Source organism: Dendropsophus ebraccatus, chromosome 14, assembly GCF_027789765.1.
Source record: "Dendropsophus ebraccatus isolate aDenEbr1 chromosome 14, aDenEbr1.pat, whole genome shotgun sequence".
Classification (NCBI taxonomy): Eukaryota; Metazoa; Chordata; class Amphibia; order Anura; family Hylidae; genus Dendropsophus; species Dendropsophus ebraccatus.
In genome coordinates this window covers 71612066-71631617 of record NC_091467.1, presented here as the reverse complement: position 1 = coordinate 71631617, position 19552 = coordinate 71612066, and the positions used below count along the sequence as shown (strand labels likewise).

The 19552-nt window shown below is 45.8% G+C and overlaps 1 protein-coding gene and 1 long non-coding RNA gene across 8 annotated transcripts in view; one reads left to right on the top strand and one right to left on the bottom strand.

Moving 5' to 3' along the window:
* The window catches only part of SLC39A11 (solute carrier family 39 member 11), a 420528-nt gene extending 403215 nt beyond the window's left edge, over positions 1-17313 (top strand). For all 7 annotated transcript variants that reach the window (XM_069952867.1, XM_069952866.1, XM_069952868.1 and 4 more), the window contains 4 exons: positions 2664-2733; positions 12412-12510; positions 13315-13473; positions 15292-17313. In XM_069952867.1, the coding sequence (XP_069808968.1) occupies positions 2664-2733; positions 12412-12510; positions 13315-13473; positions 15292-15370 (407 nt within the window). In that variant the 3' untranslated portion in view covers positions 15371-17313. The remainder of the gene's footprint in view (positions 1-2663; positions 2734-12411; positions 12511-13314; positions 13474-15291) is intronic.
* Positions 8743-19552, bottom strand: part of LOC138772466 (uncharacterized) — a 256638-nt gene continuing 245828 nt past the window's right edge. The window contains exon 4 of the long non-coding RNA XR_011359772.1: positions 8743-9391. This is a non-coding gene — a long non-coding RNA (uncharacterized lncRNA). The remainder of the gene's footprint in view (positions 9392-19552) is intronic.

The following is a 19552-nucleotide window of genomic DNA, read 5'->3' as shown; positions in this document are numbered from 1 at the left end:
GCAGTGTGCTCCAGTTCCTGATATATTCCCCTACATGTAGCAGTGTGCTCCGGTTCCTGATATGTTCCCCTACATGTAGCAGTGTGCTCCGGTTCCTGATATGTTCTCCTACATGTAGCAGTGTGCTCCGGTTCCTGATATGTTCCCCTACATGTAGCAGTGTGCTCCAGTTCCTGATATATTCCCCTACATGTAGCAGTGTGCTCCGGTTCCTGATGTTCCCCTACATGTAGCAGTGTGCTCCGGTTCCTGATGTATTTCCCTACATGTAGTGGTGTGCTCCGGTTCCTGATGTATTTCCCTACATGTAGCAGTGTGCTCCGGTTCCTGATACGTTCCCCTACATGTAGCAGTGTGCTCCGGTTCCTGATATGTTCCCCTACATGTAGCGGTGTGCTCCGGTTCCTGATATGTTCCCCTACATGTAGCGGTGTGCTCCGGTTCCTGATATGTTCCCCTACATGTAGCGGTGTGCCTCGGTTCCTGACGTATGCCGCCTCATACTGTCCATTACACTGGTTGTACCATCCATCTTTCCCTGGTTCCGGCGGGTCCTCGGTCTTTCTGGTGCGGTGGAGCATTAGCAGCCGTAATATTATAACACAACTGAAGCATTTTGTGTCAGTCTGACACTGCGACTAAAGCAAAGAGTAAAGTGGAGTGACAAGTAAGTGGCGAGTCTGCGGTGTTTGTAATGCTAATGACTCCCCGGCGGCCACTTCAGACTCATTACATCGCTTTAATGTGTGTATGGTAATTGCATGGGAAAGGTCAGGGTAACCTTTGCTTCATGGGTCGACTTGTGACTCATATTCATATGGAAGTCTGTGTACTATAAGGCCCTTATGTCACCACGCTCCTAGGTGTCTGTCTGCCCCCCCCTCCATGTGTTTCATCTGCTGAGCCTACTGCCCTTACAGGTTCTAGAGGAAGTGATAGCGGGAACATCGATAAATATATAAATGCTGCACTGCATGCTAATATTTCCCCATCTGTGGCAAAACTACAACTCCTATCATGGTAGAAGTTGCAAAAGCGCTGGGAACACTGTCATATACTGTTACCACAATTTATAGATCAGTGCATGAATAAGGGGGCTCCATCAGGACGTCCTGCATCTGGCATACAGTAGCTGTAACTTGCTGAACTTGCACTCTCCCCAGCCATAAGTATTTGTGCTCCGTTTAGCAGCTTGTCAGTCTATGAGCAGCAATGCTGTATGATCGGCCAACCCTGGAGGAACAACTGTGTCACATATAGGGATCTGGCGGCACCCCTAAACTGGTCATCAGTCTATGCATGTCTGTAATAAGACATACGGTAAACAGATCTCAGGGAGACCGGCCATGATAACCCTGTCGGCTGCTGGTTAAAGGCCTTAAAGCATAACTGTCATTTCAGGGTCATTTTTAAAACATTAAATATCAACAGTTCAAGCGATTTTAAGAAACTTTGTAATAGGTTTTGTAAACCAAAAGAGTTTCCTTCTGTAGTGAAAAAGCAATCTCCCAGCCTCCCCCCTCACTTCAGAAGCAGCAGGATTTCTGTCTCCATTATGTGGCTATGGAGAGGGGAGGGGCTGTTAGGAGTGACTGAGCACGAAGCAGTCCTGCAAAGCACAACACCCTGCAATCTTCTCTCAGTAAGTTCATAGATAAGCACTGACCTTTCTGACACCTGAATTTAGCGTTTTAGGTGCCCAGAGAGTCTAGAAACAGCTGACCTTCATGTCACCTCTTCCTGCTCCCTCATCTCCCTCGGCACCTCCCCCCTTCATAGGCTTACAATGGAGAGAGCAGAGCCCGTCTTCACTGGCTTCTCTGTAATGAAGACGTGTTTGCCTGATAATGCACAGATACGAAGTCAGGGGACGAGGCTGGGAGATTGCTTCTTGAGTGCAGAAGGAGGATTTTTTGGCTGATGAAACCTATTACAGAGTTTCTTAAAATTGCTTATACTACTGATTTCTGCAATAAAAAAAAACATGACAGTTACGCTTTAAGGTTAGAGGGCAGTGAAATCCCAGGTGCATTGCCCCGGGGAAAAAATAGTTTGTGAAGCCTCATTTAAGAGTCACTCACATACATATATACATACGTACGTACCAACCTGCGTGACAGTAGTGGCACCCCTGCTCTGGGACACTGCAATAGTGGATGGCAGAACTGGTGTATACCAATTTATCACCCAAATTCAGTATTAGAATGTATACCACATGGGATTTATGTATGACAACCGTAAGTATAAGTCAGAGATCTACATTACAGATGAACAAACCCGAACAAGCTGCATTTTATTACTGGTGGCTGAAGAAGTTGGTTGGATGTAGCCCTAAGGAGTCTTGGAAAACATGGCTACCCTCTGTGGCCTATGGATATATAGATGTTTGCCAGGCAGCCAATTCTGCAGCCACCACTTATCAAATGCTGCATGCATCTCTACATACATCAGGGTGTTTCCCAAGTGAATTGAGGCAAAGGGGGTCTCAGGGGACCCCGACCAGCCAGATACTTATCCTGTGTATAGGAAATCATTTTGAACCCTTTATATGTATAACATTTCACCTGTAAATATGGCTGTACTGGGGAGGGTATAATGTTACTGGTAAGATATAAAGATCACATGGCCCTCTAGTAAATCCTGTTCCTCCATCTCTCTTTTAGAGGGTCTCGCAGTTGGAGTCGGCTTTGGTGCCATTGGGAAAACCGCATCGGCGACATTCGAGAGTGCAAGGTAAAGATTATCCTAAACACATACACATATAATAGGGGTGGGGAACCTTGGCTCTCCTGCTGGTGCAAAACTACAACTCCCATCATGCCTGGACAGCCAAAGCTTTAGCTCACCTACCCCTGACATGTACAATAGGTGACATATATCATCCGCTCTAAGCATGAGGTGAGGATGGGTGCAGTGCTAGGTAACAGAGGTTCATTGGTATCCCGTCCTACAGAACAGGGAAGCTTCTAGCTGAGAGTCGGTTATTAGGGTGGATATAGGACACAGAGCAGTATATAGTAACCCTCTGTATACATCATACACTATGTATATACCAGTCACTTCTGAGCGCTCCCATCCCGGCAGCTTCTTTTTCACCTCTGATGATAATCCTTACTCTCCACTAACACACAGACACACAAGCTCCTACATTGTCTTTAATCCGGCCGACATGATTGTGGCTTTAAAGAGAATTTGTCATCAATAGTGGTTAATCCTATGGATATGTTATACACGGCTTACAGTAATGGGGGATAGACCTCCTCCAGCACTAGAAATTAGCATAGGTTTCTAGATTTCTATCCCTCACGTTCTCTTAAGGCCCTATACCACGGAAAGATTATCGTTCATAAACTCGCTCCAACGACTGCTTGTTAACGATTACTAAACAAATATTATTTTTTTTTTTTTGGGAACGATAACACATAACGTGAACGATATATGTAGTGTAACGATTACTTTGCGGTCGTTACGTGACCATACGACACACCTACTTTTTCAAAACCTTTTTACAAACGACTGAAAGATTTCTAATTTTACGAACCGATTAGCGAATTATCTTTCAAAGACCAACAATTTTTTTTCGACATGCTGAAAAACTATTTTGAACTACGCTAACGAGCAGTCGTCGGAGCGAGTTTATGAATGATAATCGTTCCGTGGAATAGGGCCTTTACGCAATCTCCTGCGCTCCTCACCCAGCTGATTCTGTTTGGAGTGTCAGTCAGCAGCTCTGCTATACTGGGGATAATACTGCCAGGATAGGAGTATTCTCCTATAAGGGCGGGTTCAGACTAAGGAATTCTCGCAGAAAATGTCCGCGGAATTCCGCCAGCTGTCCGCCCGCACATCTGGGCGCCTTTCCGCCGGCCCCATAGACACCATTCTATGGGCCGGCGTATTTCGCTATACGCTGAAAGAAGTGTCATGTCACTTCTTTCAGCGGATCGCGGAATACGCCGGCCCATAGAATGGTGTCTATGGAGCCGGCGGAAAAGCGTGTGCCCGTGCGGGCGGACAGCTGGCGGAATTCCGCAGACATTTTCCGCGAGAATTCCTCAGTCTGAACCCACCCTAACCCACTACCAGCAATGCCCCCTGTGCCACCCTTAGCCTGGCATGTGCATGTATGATTGTGTTATATGGAATTGCTTTTATAGCAGTTTCCTTATAAAAGACTTGAGGCTTGCGGAGGTCGGACTAAAATGACAGGGCCAGGAGCACAGGTAGTCCAGCACCTCCATACCCGGAACAGGGCAAATTTTATCCTAAATATCCAGCCCTGGTTCATACAACCCTCCAATGGTTGTCCCAGGAAGCCAGGAGGGGAAAGGGCGAGTCCTGGTATAGTGAATGGACCTTGTGTAGCCAGTCAGTGCTGCAACAAGTACAGAGCGTAATCTGGGATACCATAGAGGTACTGGCCAGATATAAATTAGCTGAGAAAGTGTCTCTATACCGACCTCCCATGTATTGTGCTGATTGTGGAGCATAGAGCGCCCCCTGGCTGCCTCTGCTTGGAGGGTGGGATATCCATTACCTCAGTGTGTAGGTTGCGGCTGCTCTTGTACACGTTGTTCCATGTCGGAGTTCCCTGTGCAGATCAGAGAGGACATATAGGACAGCTGGACTCTGGTTAGGTTACAGAGCTCTGACATCACCACCATTCAGCCATATTGGCAGGTTAACCCCTCATGCCCCATCATTACGGAGCTGCGTATGACCTTATTCTGCAACCTGTGGCTGCCTAGCTGCTGCTAAACTACAACAGCTGTCCAGGCATGCTGGGAGTTGTAGTTCTGCCTTAACCCGAGGGCTGCAGGATAATATTGTGAGCTTTATATCAACGTCTCCAGCAACACCTGATCCACTCCTGACTCTCATAGACCTCTCAAAACACTAGAACCAGTATAGATCCTATCATGTGATGTATGAGCGAGGTCAGTGACTGGGATACTAAAGACTTATAGGGAAGTATACGGTATATGATCACTATACACACACATTATATATATATATATATATATATATATATATATATATATATATATATATATATATATATATATATAAAATCTCATCTGTGTCTTGCACTGAGTGGTACCCATACAGATCTATAGAGATGCTCATCTCCCGTTGTACTGCAGGAGGAGGGATTCGTGTATGTCTGCTGCCACCAAGTGTTGACTTCTTACTATTGCAGCCTAACCATTACTGTATACTGGTATTATGTGACCAACACCTGTAATTATCGATCGGCCGTGAAAATGAAGCGATGTAACGTCTTAAGCTGTGTGACAGCAATTCAATGTCTAGTCATCCAGACCTTATATATTAGTGTCCCTTCACTGTCACTCTGATGTATCACCAATGTAGTGAAGATGTGGCGGTGGAGCCTAGAAAATGTAAAAGCAATATCACTCATCTACCAGCAGTGTTCATGGCATGCAGTGTCCCAGGAGACTACAGAAACTCATGGCTCTGGGGTCTAGCGTATAACCCACCGGGTAGAGCAGCGATGGGGAACCTTGGCTCTCCAGCTGTTGCAAAACTTCAACTCCCATCATGCCTGGGCTTTGGCTGCCAAGGTATGATGGGAGTTATAGTTTTGCAACAGCTGGAGGACTGAAGATTCCCTATCCCTGGGGTAGAGGAGCACCATTCTGGCCTCCATCATTACAGCAGTGTTACCTTACCTATGGCTCTCCATCTGTTGCAGTATTAGACCTCCCACCATGCCCTGACAGCCTGGGGAATGATAGGAGTTTTACAGCAGTTGGAGAGACATAGATTGGGGACAGCAGATTAGAGAATTCTTTGAATAGTGATGGCCACTTTCACACTGCATTTCATATGAAGGCTCTTGTTTCCCAAAACAAATGTAACCAAACAGGGACCAAAAGAAAATCCATTTTGCAACTTATAAAGGGCTATTCCGTGAAGTCGAAAATTGTATTTAAAAGTCCGGCCAGACCCCCTTTTTTTAAGCAAGTGCTGGATAAGATAATAGAAATAACATGACATAGGAGAAGGGTTGGCAGGTAAGGATAGTGACATAGGAGAAGGGTTGGTAGGTAAGGATAGTGACATAGGAGAAGGGTTGGTAAGTAAGGATAGTGACATAGGAGAAGGTTTGGTAAGTAAGGATAGTGATATAGGAGAAAGGTTGGTAGGTAAGGATAGTGATATAGGAGAAGGGTTGGTAGGTAAGGATAGTGACATAGGAGAAGGGTTGGTTGGTAGGTAAGGATAGTGACATAGGAGAAGGATTGGTGGGTAAGGATAGTGACATAGGAGAAGGTTTGGTAGGTAAGGATAGTGACTTGGAGAAGGTTTGGTAGGTAAGGATAGTGACAGGAGAAGGGTTGGCAGGTAAGGATAGTGACATAGGAGAAGGGTTGGTAGGTAAGGATAGTGATATAGGAGAAGGGTTGGTAGGTAAGGGTAGTGACATAGGAGAAGGTTTGGTAGGTAAGGATAGTGACATAGGAGAAGGGTTGGTAGGTAAGCATAGTGACATAGGAGAAGGGTTGGTAGGTAAGGATAGTGACATAGGAGAAGGGTTGGTAGGTAAGGATAGTGACATAGGAGAATGTTTGGTAGGTAAGCATAGTGACATAGGAGAAGGGTTGGTAGGTAAGGATAGTGACATAGGAGAAGGGTTGGTAGGTAAGGAGAGTGACATAGGAGAAGGGTTGGTAGGTAAGGATAGTGACATAGGACATGGATTGGTAGGTAAGGATAGTGACATAGGAGAAGGTTTGGTAGGTAAGTTGTGTCTATTGTCAGTAATATGGAAAATGATTTTGCTTTACTAGATAAGTCTAAACAATGGAAACTGCAGTTCAATGTTTCCAAATGTACAATAATGCACTTGGAAAGGAGGAATTCTCTGCAGCATATCAGCAGTTCTGTATTAGTGAAGACTTTAGGAGAGAAGGTTAAGAGGCAGAGGTTTTCTGGGCTGTGTGTGTGTATGTATATATAACTATAATGTCATGCTGGGCTGTGTGTGTGTGTGTGTGTATGTATGTATATATATCAGATAGCTGCTTTTAATGCGAGATCTGTCCTGGGGTCCGTTCGGCAGGTGATGAAGATATTGTCCTAAAAAACAACTTTTAAACTTGCAGCACTGTGTCAAATTGGCATGGCCAAAAGTGTCTGTGCCCTAGGTCTGCACTGTCTCTCTGTCCTTCTTCCCTGCCTCCTCATAATTAGGAGTGCCCCAGGAATGGTTTCTCTTATTCATCACTTGTCTAAGCGGTGCATATGTGCTGGATCACTATGGCCCATGTGCAGTGATCAGACAAGTGATGAATAGGAGAAATCCTGCTTGGGGCATTGCTAATTATGAGGAGGGCAGGAGAAAAAACAGAGGGGCGGTGTAGGTCATAGGCACAGACACTCTATGCTACGCCAATTTAACATTGGGCTAACAGTTTAAAAGTTGTTTTTTTAGGAAATAACTGCATCACCTGCCGAAGGACCTTATTACAGATCTTGGATTAAAGGGAACCTGTCACCCCCCGTGCCGGGGTGACAGGCTCCCGACCCCCCGTTAGAGCCCCCTATACTCACCTAATCCCGCCGGGTCCCGCTTCTGGAGGTGGTCGGATGATGAAGATCTCTGCCGCTGCAGCCCGGCGCGCGCGCTGAGAGATGAGTCCAACACCCATAGAGAATGACAGGAGAGTCCAGCGCTCCGTCATTCTCTATGAGCGTTGGACTCATCTCTCAGCGCGCGCGCCGGGCTGCAGCGGCTGAGATCTTCATCACCCGACCGGATCCAGAAGCGGGATTAGGTGAGTATAGGGGGCTCTAACGGGGGGTCGGGAGCCTGTCACCACGGCACGGGGGGTGACAGGTTCCCTTTAAAAGCAGCTATCAGACGTTACAGGTGGTTGGGGGGCAGAATGTGGGAACAGAGTCGCTTTAATACCTGATGCAAATCTATTGCTTTACCACATCTGAGGGTTTGCTACAGTTGTATCCAGTCTAGAAGCTACATATACCAGCAGCACAGACCTCCCTGCTGTCCTGGTTTGATACATTTTACCTACACAGATACATTGTATCCGTCTGGACCTGATACATTGTACCAAGCAAAGATCAAGATCTTGTGAAAAGGTGAAGCACTGACTAAGGGTAGGTTCACACTACGGAACTCTCTGCCCGTGCCATAGATACCATTTTATGTACAGGCGGATTCCGCATTCCGCCGAAAGAATTCACATGTCAATTCTTTCAGCGGAGAGCCGAATCGGGACGCCCATAGAATGGTGTCTAAGGAGCTGGTGGAAAGGCACGCGGCCATGAACAGGTACAAGCTACGGAATCTGTCAAATTCTCCGCTCGGGTTCGTGTGAACCTACCCTTAGGGTCCTATTACATGGAGCGATTTTTACCGATAAACCGCAAAAAAGATTGTTTATTGTTAACCTGAAATCGTTCACCATATTACACAGAACGATGGTCGTTAGTTACGATTGTTACTATGATCATTATTGCGATCGTTACTATGATCGTTTATTCCTTCTGATCCCAGCAAAACAATAAACAATGTGCGATTACACTGAACCATTAGTGAACAAATGCGGAACTTGTGGAATTACAGCGAACAATTAACACAGAGCGATTATCGTTTTAATTTAAACGATAGAACAATTTTTTGCGCGATAATCGACCCGTGTAATATTGCCCTTACACAATGTATCAAGAAATCGCTAACCTTTTGAGTATACAATGATAAAGCTTTTACTTGGATCCTCTCCGACCATCGTTATTATTCTAGTGTACAGTCCTGCTGATAGATCAGGGTTCCCTAACTACAATTCCCAGCAGGCCCAGATAGCCGAAGTCTAATGGAGTTGTAATTCTGCAGCAGGAAACACAGCTTTATAGACACGTCCTGATAGAAGATGACAGACATGGATGTATCCGGCCTCTGTGCCATAGTCTCATATGGTAGTACAGTCTGGGTGTGTGGTGTGAGCGCCCCCCTCCCGGCTCAGGGGGACCGCTCTATTATCCCACTGGCTGATCCTGGCCTGGTCCCTGGTCACAGAGCTGTATGAGCTCCTGCACATCCCATAGAGCGAGCGTCCGCAGGGACACTGGAAGCCTCTGTTCTGCTCCATAAGAAAGAAGTCTTTGTGGCGACAAGGCTTTAAATCCAGTCACCAGAGGCTCTTCGTGCCAAACCAGGGGGGCAGGAATCTGACTACCAGCACATTCTTGTTCTCTTTAGTAATGGGAAAGGGATATTACCGTAACCCCTTCCTGGCCGCAGAGGTGTCTCTTCCATCTGATCTCTGTACATGGAGAATGTCAGGTCTGAGATGTGTCCGTCTCTCCGCTGTGCTCCTGGTAATGGTTAACCCTGCACATAACTCTACCAAAGAAAAAAGCGACACAGCTATAAAATGTTGCACACCCAGAAATAACATGCAAATGAAAATCTTTATTGATACACTCACAACAACAACAAAAAAAGAGATTAAAACCAATTAAAATGGTGGCCAAAAGACGCCACACAAATACATATGTGCCCCCACAATGTTAAGAGCTACATAAAATATACCAGGTAAAGATGTAAACACCACAATAATAGTAGAACTTGTCAATCAATAATTGCAAAAATATAACGCAGAGAAACATATGTCCACACAATATCTCAAAGAAAATATATACAAATGTATAAATATACAAAAATCTAATGTCAAAAGAGCTTTAACAATCAATTTCCATGACAAGTCCACCCTGGTATACAGTCACCTATACCCTGGATTTTCCATTTGCATGTTATTTCTGGATGTGAAACCCAGAGGGAGGTAGGTGCATGTTGTTATGTTCAGCCACCTCCTCCCCGGCTCCAGCGCTGGGGTCCGCTGTCCTCTGCTCCGGTCCCCGGCTGCTTCCTGGTCTGAGTGGGGACCCGGGTTGTGACTAGAGATGATCGAACAGCGATGATGTTCAGGTTCATTCGAACTCACACCATTGGCATTTGACTCCCGCTGCCTTCCCATTCCATGGGCAAGGAGGAGACAGCCCGAGTACCACCTGGAAAACAGGGATACGGCCTATTACCTAGGCTATATTCCTGTTTTCCAGGCGGCTCGGGCTGTCTCCACCTTCTCCACATAATGGGAAGGCAGTGGGAGTTAAATGCCAATGGTGTGAGTTCGAATGAACCTGATCATCTCTAGTTGTGACCTGTCAGGGGACCCCAGTGCAAGAGGCGAGGAGGTAGGTGCATGTTGTCAGCTTCAGCCACCTCCTCCCCGACTCTTTTGAGGGAAGAAAAAAAAGCTGACCCCGGATCTTTGCTTTAAGACACAGGTAAAGTTCCGTCTACCCCAGATCACACTCCTGCTGCAAAAGAACCTCTTTTTAGGGTACATTCACACAGTAAAGAAACACACACATGGATTTTAAGCTCAAAAACTTTACGTCAATGGCAAAGGCTTTTATCATAGACCTCACTGATTTATAACCGTGCTGATCAAAGGAGCATCATATACCTTTCTTGAGGTGTGTTCACACAGTACATGATGTTTTTTTTTTTTTTACTGCATGAACATACCCTAAGAATGGTTGTCCAGCAGTTTTCCTGGCGGGGTTTTAAGAAAAAAATAGCGACCCCCGTCTTCAGGTTGCATGTGGTATTACAGCTTGGCTTCATTCACTTCAATAGAGCTGTAATAGAGAAATTGTGGACAAGAGTTCCACTGTTTCTGGAGGATTGCAGCCATTTTATTTAGTAATCCTGGATATTCCAGTCACAACATATTGATGGCCACTACTCGGAGAATGGCGCTGTCTGCGCCTGTTTACTGTGTCCATGGCGGCTGACAATGTGATGGACTATCCTGAGGATGTTGTGACTGGTGACCAGTAAGGGATAGCGTCTGTGCATTGCCGATTGCCTCTGTATAGTCGTCAGGTTCTGACATAACGTGATCTATACAGTCTCTTTTTTTTATAGACATATTAGTGAGCCTTTTATTGATGTGTAACATATAGAGCCCCCTTCTGGGTATGTACTCTCCTCACCCCCGTACACCTGCTCTGTAGCCTCTATGGAGCTGGGCATACTCGCAGCCTGTTTGGCCTCTCTCAGATCCGCGCCCACATAAATTTGGCTAACAATGGCGTCCTGTACGCCGGGCTGCACAGATGTTATAGTAACCATTTGCCCGGAGTATCCAACCTCAGGCTTCCTGTGGCAGGAGGTGGCACAGGGAGCAGCGGGGTGAGACTCAGTGCATGTTCTGTTAGTTCAGGTGATGGGAGCCGGGGCGGCCTTTCACAGAGAGAGAGATGGCGGAGCGGAACCCGCGTGTTATTTCAGATGTGAGAGAAAAGAAGGGATATTTAGATTCCTCCGCGGTCTGGATCCTGCCGGGAATAACAGGCTCATTGTGAATGGAGCCAGCCGTACTTTGGGTTACGGGGCCGTACTATTAACCCCTCCGATGGGTGGAGGATGAAGCAGAGACTGCAGTCCCTGAGGTTATGCTCCGCACACTGAGTGACTCCTCCAGCGCTGGTGGACGCTCACATCTCCGAGAAGTCGTCTAGACCAGGGATGGGGAACCTGCAGCCCTCCAGCCAAAGCTACACCTTTCTAGGCTGTCCAGGCATGATGGGAGTTGTAGTTTTATAACAGCTGAAGGTTCCCCATCCTGGGTCTTAGTAAAGCCTCATTTATGTCATTGTTGGTTTGGGCCACATTAGGTGTCGGCTGACGTATCGTCTCTGTATCTTCCGTCCCTTCCAATGTTCTCTCTCACTATCCCTGGAGGATGTTCTGCCTCTTGAGATGATGACGATATTGCTGTGTTCTGACATCCCATCTTCTCCTGTCGTCTTCATTGTGAGCGATCGCCATTTTCATGATCCTCAATTCATAAAGACATTGACCTTATTATTACATTGATCTCGAACCTGTGCAGAACTACCACTCTCAGCATGCCTGCAGAACACTGGTTGTCTGGGCATGATAGGACTATTAGTTTGGCAGCTAGAGCTATGGGTTGGGCTATATCATTCTATAGCAGACACAGGCTATCAGGGCTTGCTGGGAGTTGTAGTGTAGAGCCGCAGGTTGAGGACACATCATGCATCGTCCTGTAATCCCCACAGATCTCTCCTTTATTACATGAGAAGCAGGTTTGTAGTTTCCAGGTACTGGGAGGCGTCTCAGCTGCTGGATGTGAGATCACTGTATATATAAACTCTTGCCAAGCTCCAGGCCTACGTGTTACAATAGACGTGCCGAGGAGAGAGAAGGTGATGTCACCCGGGGTCACCCTGAGGAGAAGGATTTACATGTTATTGTACATAGAGATGTGGTATATGTATAATGTATCTGCTGGGACTGCATGGCCATGTTGTTTCTTCTATTACCAGGAACCTTGCTCTTGGGATTGGAATTCAGAATTTCCCAGAAGGCCTTGCAGTCAGTCTGCCGCTGCGTGGAGCAGGAGTGTCTACGTGGAAGGCGTTCTGGTGAGTCCATATTGTTACATTGTCTTTCATTCACCTCAGTAGAACAGAGCTGCAATACCACACAAAACCTGAGGACAGGTGTGGCGCTGTTTCTGGAAGAAAGTGGCTATATTTTTTTCTATTCCTGGATTACCCCTTTAAATGCCCTGATTTTGATGATATAGTGTTCCTGTTAGAGACCCCCACTGATCTTTAGAGCTAGGCCATTGGTCGGGGTCTCAGCACCGAAATCCTCACTGATCAAAACTTTGGACATGTCTGTGTAATGTTATTTGGCCCAATATTTAGGAGCACAAGTGAGCGTGCCCCTCGTTCCCTGCTTGCTGTCTGTGCTATTACACGCTGTTCAATAGAAAAGAGCGATGGTCTGCAGCCGGCGCTCCTATTACACAGAGCCGGCGCCACCAGACCATCACTATTGTGATAATTTTTTTTTAAAAACATTAATTAAAACAATGATCAGCTGACATCGTGCATGTTGGCTGATCTTTGCCTTTTAACCTATTACACTAAACTATTTTTGTCTGGAACGGCTGGTAATCGGCCAAGAACGGTCGGTAATCGTTTGTAATAGGGCGCTAAGTTTTTGGTGGTAAGTGTCTATGCTATTATACAGCCTATAAGAGCGCCGCACGCACCACAGGTTACTGGATTGAGATTTTTGTCAGGACTGTGAAGTGGTTCAGTCATAGCTGGAATAAAGCCCAAACCAAAGGGCCCCTAAAAATGTATATTTATGGCAATGTAATGTGAACAGCGTCCTGCATATAACAGGTAACGTTATTGTGTCTGGTCACTTCACAGGTACGGACAGCTCAGTGGAATGGTTGAGCCCATTGCCGGAGTATTAGGAGCCGTGGCCATAGCACTGGCAGAACCACTGTTGCCCTATGCATTGGCCTTTGCTGCAGGCGCTATGGTATATGTGGTGATGGATGACATCATTCCAGAAGCACAAACCGGGTAAGAATAAGGAAGCAGAGACAGAACAGATGGCGGGTGACTTTCCACAAGTCCCTCCCAGAGCCTCAGAGTTTTCTTTCTTGCCCTTCTCTCCTTGTTATTATATTGATAATTGACATTACACCTTCTCATCAGAAATCTCCAATCAGTTGCAAAACTACAGTTCTCTCATGCCCTGACAGCCGTCTGTCTGTGTATGCTGGGAGTTGTAGTTTTGCTGCAGGTCACTGCTCCTCAGGATTGCAGATGTAAAGTTGCATATTGTCACATCTACCAGACAACGTTACTTTCTTCCATAGACAGCACTGCTCTGGTCTCCAGGTCAGGTGGGGTTTGCAATTAAGCTCCATTCACTTCCATGGAAGTGAGTTACAAAACCTGAACCCAAACTGGAGACGAGAGCGGTGCTGTCTCTGGAAGAAAGTGGTCATGTTTTTCTAACACTGGATAATCCCTTTAAGTAACAATAAGAAACTTTCTTGAGGTTTTCTTACAACATAGTCACAAGAGACCACTTGGGTGCAGCTACGTCTCTACAGGAAGGAACATGGAAGTCGCAATGCCTGATTTATTTCCCCAGCACTGAATGTAACGTACAAGGAGACAATAAGCCCTGGTCAGTAACCGAAACTTCAGCTCTCTGTGGCAGTGTAAGGATACGATTACACGGCCCGATAAAAACTGTAAACAAGTGCTGATCTGCTAGATCGGTGCTCTTTTACACGGCCCGATAATGGTTTAACAAGGGCTGCATGGACATCGTTACCAATGTCCTTGCAGCCCTTGCGTAAACTCTCTACATTACCTATCCATGCTGCAGGGCTCCTCCTGCACCCTGCTTCTCCCCGGGTCCTGTGCGCTCCAGCTCCAGCGCAGCTGGTCTCAGCTGACAGGCCGCTCAGCCAATCACTGGCGGCGACGGTGGTCCCGGCCTGTGATTGGCTGAGCAGCTTGTCTCTGAAGCTGGAGCGCACAGGACCCGGGGAGAAGCAGGGTGCAGGAGGAGCCCTGCAGCATGGATAGGTAATGTATGCACTTTGCATATCGTCAGCCGCACATCGCTACGTGTGCCCAACAATTATAGGTCCAAACCTATATCAACAATCAGCTGATCGTTGCGTTTATTACACAGAGCGTTAATTGGTCAGATAGGGACGATTATCACTCCCTGGAATAGGACCCTAATGGTGCGTTTACACAGAGAGATTTATCTGACAGATTTTGGAAGCCAAAGCCGGGAATAGATTAGGGAAGAGGAGAAATCTGTGTATTTCCTTAATGACCTGTTCTCTGTGTATAGTCTGGTCCTGGCTTTGGCTTCAAAAATCTGTCAGATAAAATCTCTCTGTGTAAAGGCACCCTAAGAGTCTTTCTCCTGATACAAGTGACATGTCTGCCACCCTTCAGATGCCACCAGGTGTCAGAGTTGGAGATGAGCGCAGCTCCAGCACACTCGAGTCCAGTCATGCGGCGCTTATCTCCAGTGCCCTCTCATAGGGAGTTACAAATAGGGTGATGTCTTCCTTTAAGTCAATGCACAGAAACTGCCCCTTGTGAATACACCGAACCCTGCTAGAATTCTATGTCTTGTTCACACACTGCATTGGTATTGTAAAGGAAATCTATTGCAACGCAGTCAGTTTCTGCATCACAATCTGAACTCAATGGGAGGTAATAAAGGTAAAACCAAATGTGGCAGCTCCTCTATGAAGCTTCCATTCAGGTGGTATTTTTGTGTGGTTCCTGCTTGTGTGAACACACTCCTAGGTGACAGTCGCTGTGAGTCCACTCACTGACCTCTGTTTTCCTCCCTTGCAGTGGTAACGGGAAGCTGGCCTCATGGACCTGCATTCTGGGCTTTGTAGTGATGATGTCCCTGGATGTCGGTCTGAGTTAATGAAGGACGTGACTGGAGGAGGTGCTGGCGCCACATCTCATGTTTACACCTTACGGACTATTCTAGGTTTTATAATGATGGGGGATGATTGCGGGGAGCACTGAGGAGCTGAGCAGCCAAGCTGATCTCTGTAGACACGAATGTTGGGTTGTTCTGTATTGATTATATGTTATCATTGTTAGTTTGGGTTGTTTGATGCTTTATAGATGATGAACTGACTGGCAGCGTAAATCTGTGATTTGTTAAACCAATGAATCCACCTTTAAAGGGGTTATCCAGCGCTACACAAAAATGGCCACTTTCTTCCAGAGACAGCCCCACTCTTGTCTCCAGCTTGGGCGGGGTTTTGTAACTTATTTCCATTGAAGTGAATGGAGCTTAATTGCAAACCACACCTGAACTGGAGACCAGAGTTGTGTTGTCTCTGGAAGGAAGTGGCCATGTTTTTGTAGCACTGGATAATCCCTTTAAGGAGAGAGCTACACAGTGACCTTGCTCAAAGAAGGTTGAACGTAATGTAAGTCAAGTGTCGTGTATTATCACTGCAACATGATGGTCACAAAAAATCTTTGCGCACAGCTTTGCTATCATTGACCCCATTGTAGGTTTCTTGCAACTGCGACTTTTTTAGGGCTTGACTTTTTGTGATTTTACTATTTTGGCAGAAGCAAAATCACATTTATATCCAGTGCTACAAACATGTCCGCTTTCTTTCAGAGACAGCACCGCTCTTGTCTCCAGTTCAGGTAGGGTACAGTATGCACCAGTGCTGTCTCTGGAAGAAAGCGGACATGTTTTTGTAGCACTGGATAACTCCTTTAAAGTTGCTCGATAGCAAGTGGTGCAAAATATTTTGGTTGCATAACTTGAATGAGACTTGATGTCATGTGACCAAAGCCTAGCTCCAGCTTAAATGTTTGTTTTGTTTTTACACCTAAAATAAAAAATAATATAGTGATGGAGAGGCACTGCAGCACAGCAGACAGAATAGTTGCTGATGGACGTGCCTGATTCCCAGAGAGTATTATGAATGTATCTTAGAGTAGTACAGGAGGTGTGCCGAACACTCGCTGGGTATCGAATGATCACCTCCACCGTGAATATCCTGTGCAGTGTGGAGCAGCTTCTCTCCATCTGCCTGATCACCTGCTTTAGGGGGCTGCCATGCTTGCTCACCCAGGTACAGGTCTGTAAATACACTTGTGGCTGTGCCTGGTACTACAAGTAAAAGGGACATAGCTTCAGCTCCCAACAGGATTCTCCCTCCCACCCCTTATCCACTGACCTGTACAGGCACAATATAAGTATGCACATGGGGTGACCAAAAAAGACGTCTTCAGTGTCTCCAAAGTGGGTGAAAATGGCTGCAACCCTCAGGCTACAGCTGGAGGACATAGTGCCATGCTTCATAAGGAACAGAACACTAAACATGGACGTTTTATTTGGCAGCCACGACCGCAAGTTCCTCCATTATATTCATCACTTTAAGGCTAGGTTCACACTGTGTTTTCGCAATCAGTTTTTTTTGTTGTTTTTTTTAAAACGGATGCATTTGTGTGCATCTGTTTTGATCCGTTTTTCCATTGTAAAAAAAAGGGGATCAAAACTGATCCGTTTATTTTTTTGTAGTAGTGTCAGCAACATTTTTGTGTCTGTCAAAAAAAATCATTTTGCAAAAGAAAACAGATTGCAAAAACGCAGTGTGAACCTAGCCTAAGAAGATTCTGCTGTACATACAATACTATCACTGGAAAACAGGTGGGCAGTGCATGCAGGAAGCCATCTGCACCATGATAGTCTATGGGCTGAGGAGCGTTTCTTACAGTGTGACCAAGACCTGTATGTGTCGTCCTTCGATGCTTTGTCTCCACTACAGCAGGGTTCCTGTACTGGAATATTATACTGGTGATGATGGACCAAATAAAAGCTGCAGTTTTATTCTACTGTATGTTCTGTCATTGTTTCTGTTGTGTAGTGTGTAAATCGTCACCTGGAGTAACCTGGCATGCTGGGAGTGTGATCACAGATACTAATGGGGGACCACAGGGTTTTACTTGATGAAGGCTCCACAATTATTTTAGTAGCTGAAACACATTGTACCTGTTTTTAGAATAAAAATGTTATAGTTTTTATACCCCACTTGAGTACCATTATCTCATTCACATGAAGCTGGTTTAGGATGCTTTCACACACACCGGATCCTCAGCAAAATCCGCTACATATCCAGTGTCAGACATCCCGCTAGGAGTATGTAAGTTAACCCCCCGGCGGCCAGAGCATACATCACCTTCTCCCCGCTCCGGCTTGCTTCGGGGGTTCTTAGCAGGAAGCGCTATATAAAGTTGTGCCTATATCTTTGCACAACTCCAATAGTTGTGTAGTTCTGTTCACTTAACTTTTAATAATTGTACCTACCTACATACTACACCAGAAAGCAACACCCCCTCCCCCTTATTATTATTTGCGAATCACAAGACCCCACACATTTACAGCTATAGGCTATGAAGATTAGGGGAATGGCCACCATTTATAGGCCAATAACTGCCATTGTTTTAAAACAATGGCCGTTATTTGCCTATAAATGGCGGCCATACCCTAAATTTCAGCAGTGTGAACATAACCTTTCTGTATTTTCAATCCACTCCAGGTTTTGGTTGCAAAATACTGAGCAAAATACATTGTGGGAACATGGCCTTTAAAGTACATAGTTCAGTGAGGTAAGTATCCCTGTAAGTAGTGAAACATATTTGTATCCTATATGAGTAAGCTGCAGTCAGAGTCTGACAGGATGTGCACAATACCACTATTTTAAAACATTCACTTAGCCCCCTCTTTGTAATTTTTCTTTTTCTAATAAACTGGTTATAAAGATTTATGAATTACTTATACTTACGAAATCTCCAGTCTTCCAGTACTTATCAGCTACTGTATGCCCTGCTGGAAGTGGTGTATTCTCTCCAGTATGACACCTCTGTCCATGTCAGGAACTGTCCAGAGCAGGAGAGGTTTTCTAGCGTGTTTCCCTGAAAATAGGACATCCTCCTAAAATAAGACACCCCTACTATCCTATTAACTAACCTAAAGTAAGACATCCCCCTACAACTCACCTAATCCCCTCGTGGACCTTGGCTGCCGTTGCCGCAGGCATACAGGTCCATGGCCCTCACATTTTGCCTCATGTCCCGACGTCCCACCGCCGCACGTCCCAACATCCCGCCGCATGCTGCTGCACTCCTACAGGACATTGGTGAGTATCTGGGGAGAGCCGGGGGAAGACCGCGTCAAAGGCCATTGGGAGAGCTGGAGCCGGGGAAAGAAATAAGGCATTCCCCGAAAATAAGACATAGTGCCTCTCTGGGATCAAAAATTAATATAAGGTACTGTCTTATTTTTGGGAAAACACGGTATGGGGATTTGCTGCTGCTCTGGACAGTTTCTGACATGGACAGAGGTGGCAGCAGAGAGCACTGTGTCAGACTAGAGAGAATACACCACTTCCTGCAGGACATACAGCAGCTGATAAGTACCGGAAATAATTTACAAATTTAAACAGTTAATGGAGAAATTTTTTTTTCTCCAAAGTACCCCATTTCTAGAGTGTAATATTAAAGGGAAACTGACCTAGCCATGTAAGCAGTGAGACTATCCTATTGTAGTTGTCTGAGGCTTCAGACACCTTGAAAAAATAATGGCTTTTTATTATCAATCTAAAGTGTCATATGGGCGTGGCCAGAGCACTGAAGTGTCCATGCTGACGCCGTCCACCACTAAAATGGGCATGTGAGCATCAGAACTAAAGCAATGGAAAAAGGCGGCCTGGTCAGATCACATATCATGTGGACTGGCAGGGGGGCAGTGTAATGCTGGATACCTGGGGTTCCTGCTGATCTCCTGGTGCCAGATACCACAGGATGCCAGGAGTCCAGGCCCGGACAGATGACTGAGGTTTTTGTGCTATGACAGTGACCAGCACAATATTAGGTGGCTTCACATTATGGCTGCTTGGTGTCATATCTATCTATCTCCTATCTATCTATCTATCTATCTCCATCACAGCAATCACTCAGTAAACGTGACCTTGCATTTCCTTGATTGAATCAGATACCATAGTAACAAAGCAAATTCCTACACAGGTGTCACAGATCTATGATGTATGGTGTTATTCTTCCTTCTCTTATCTCT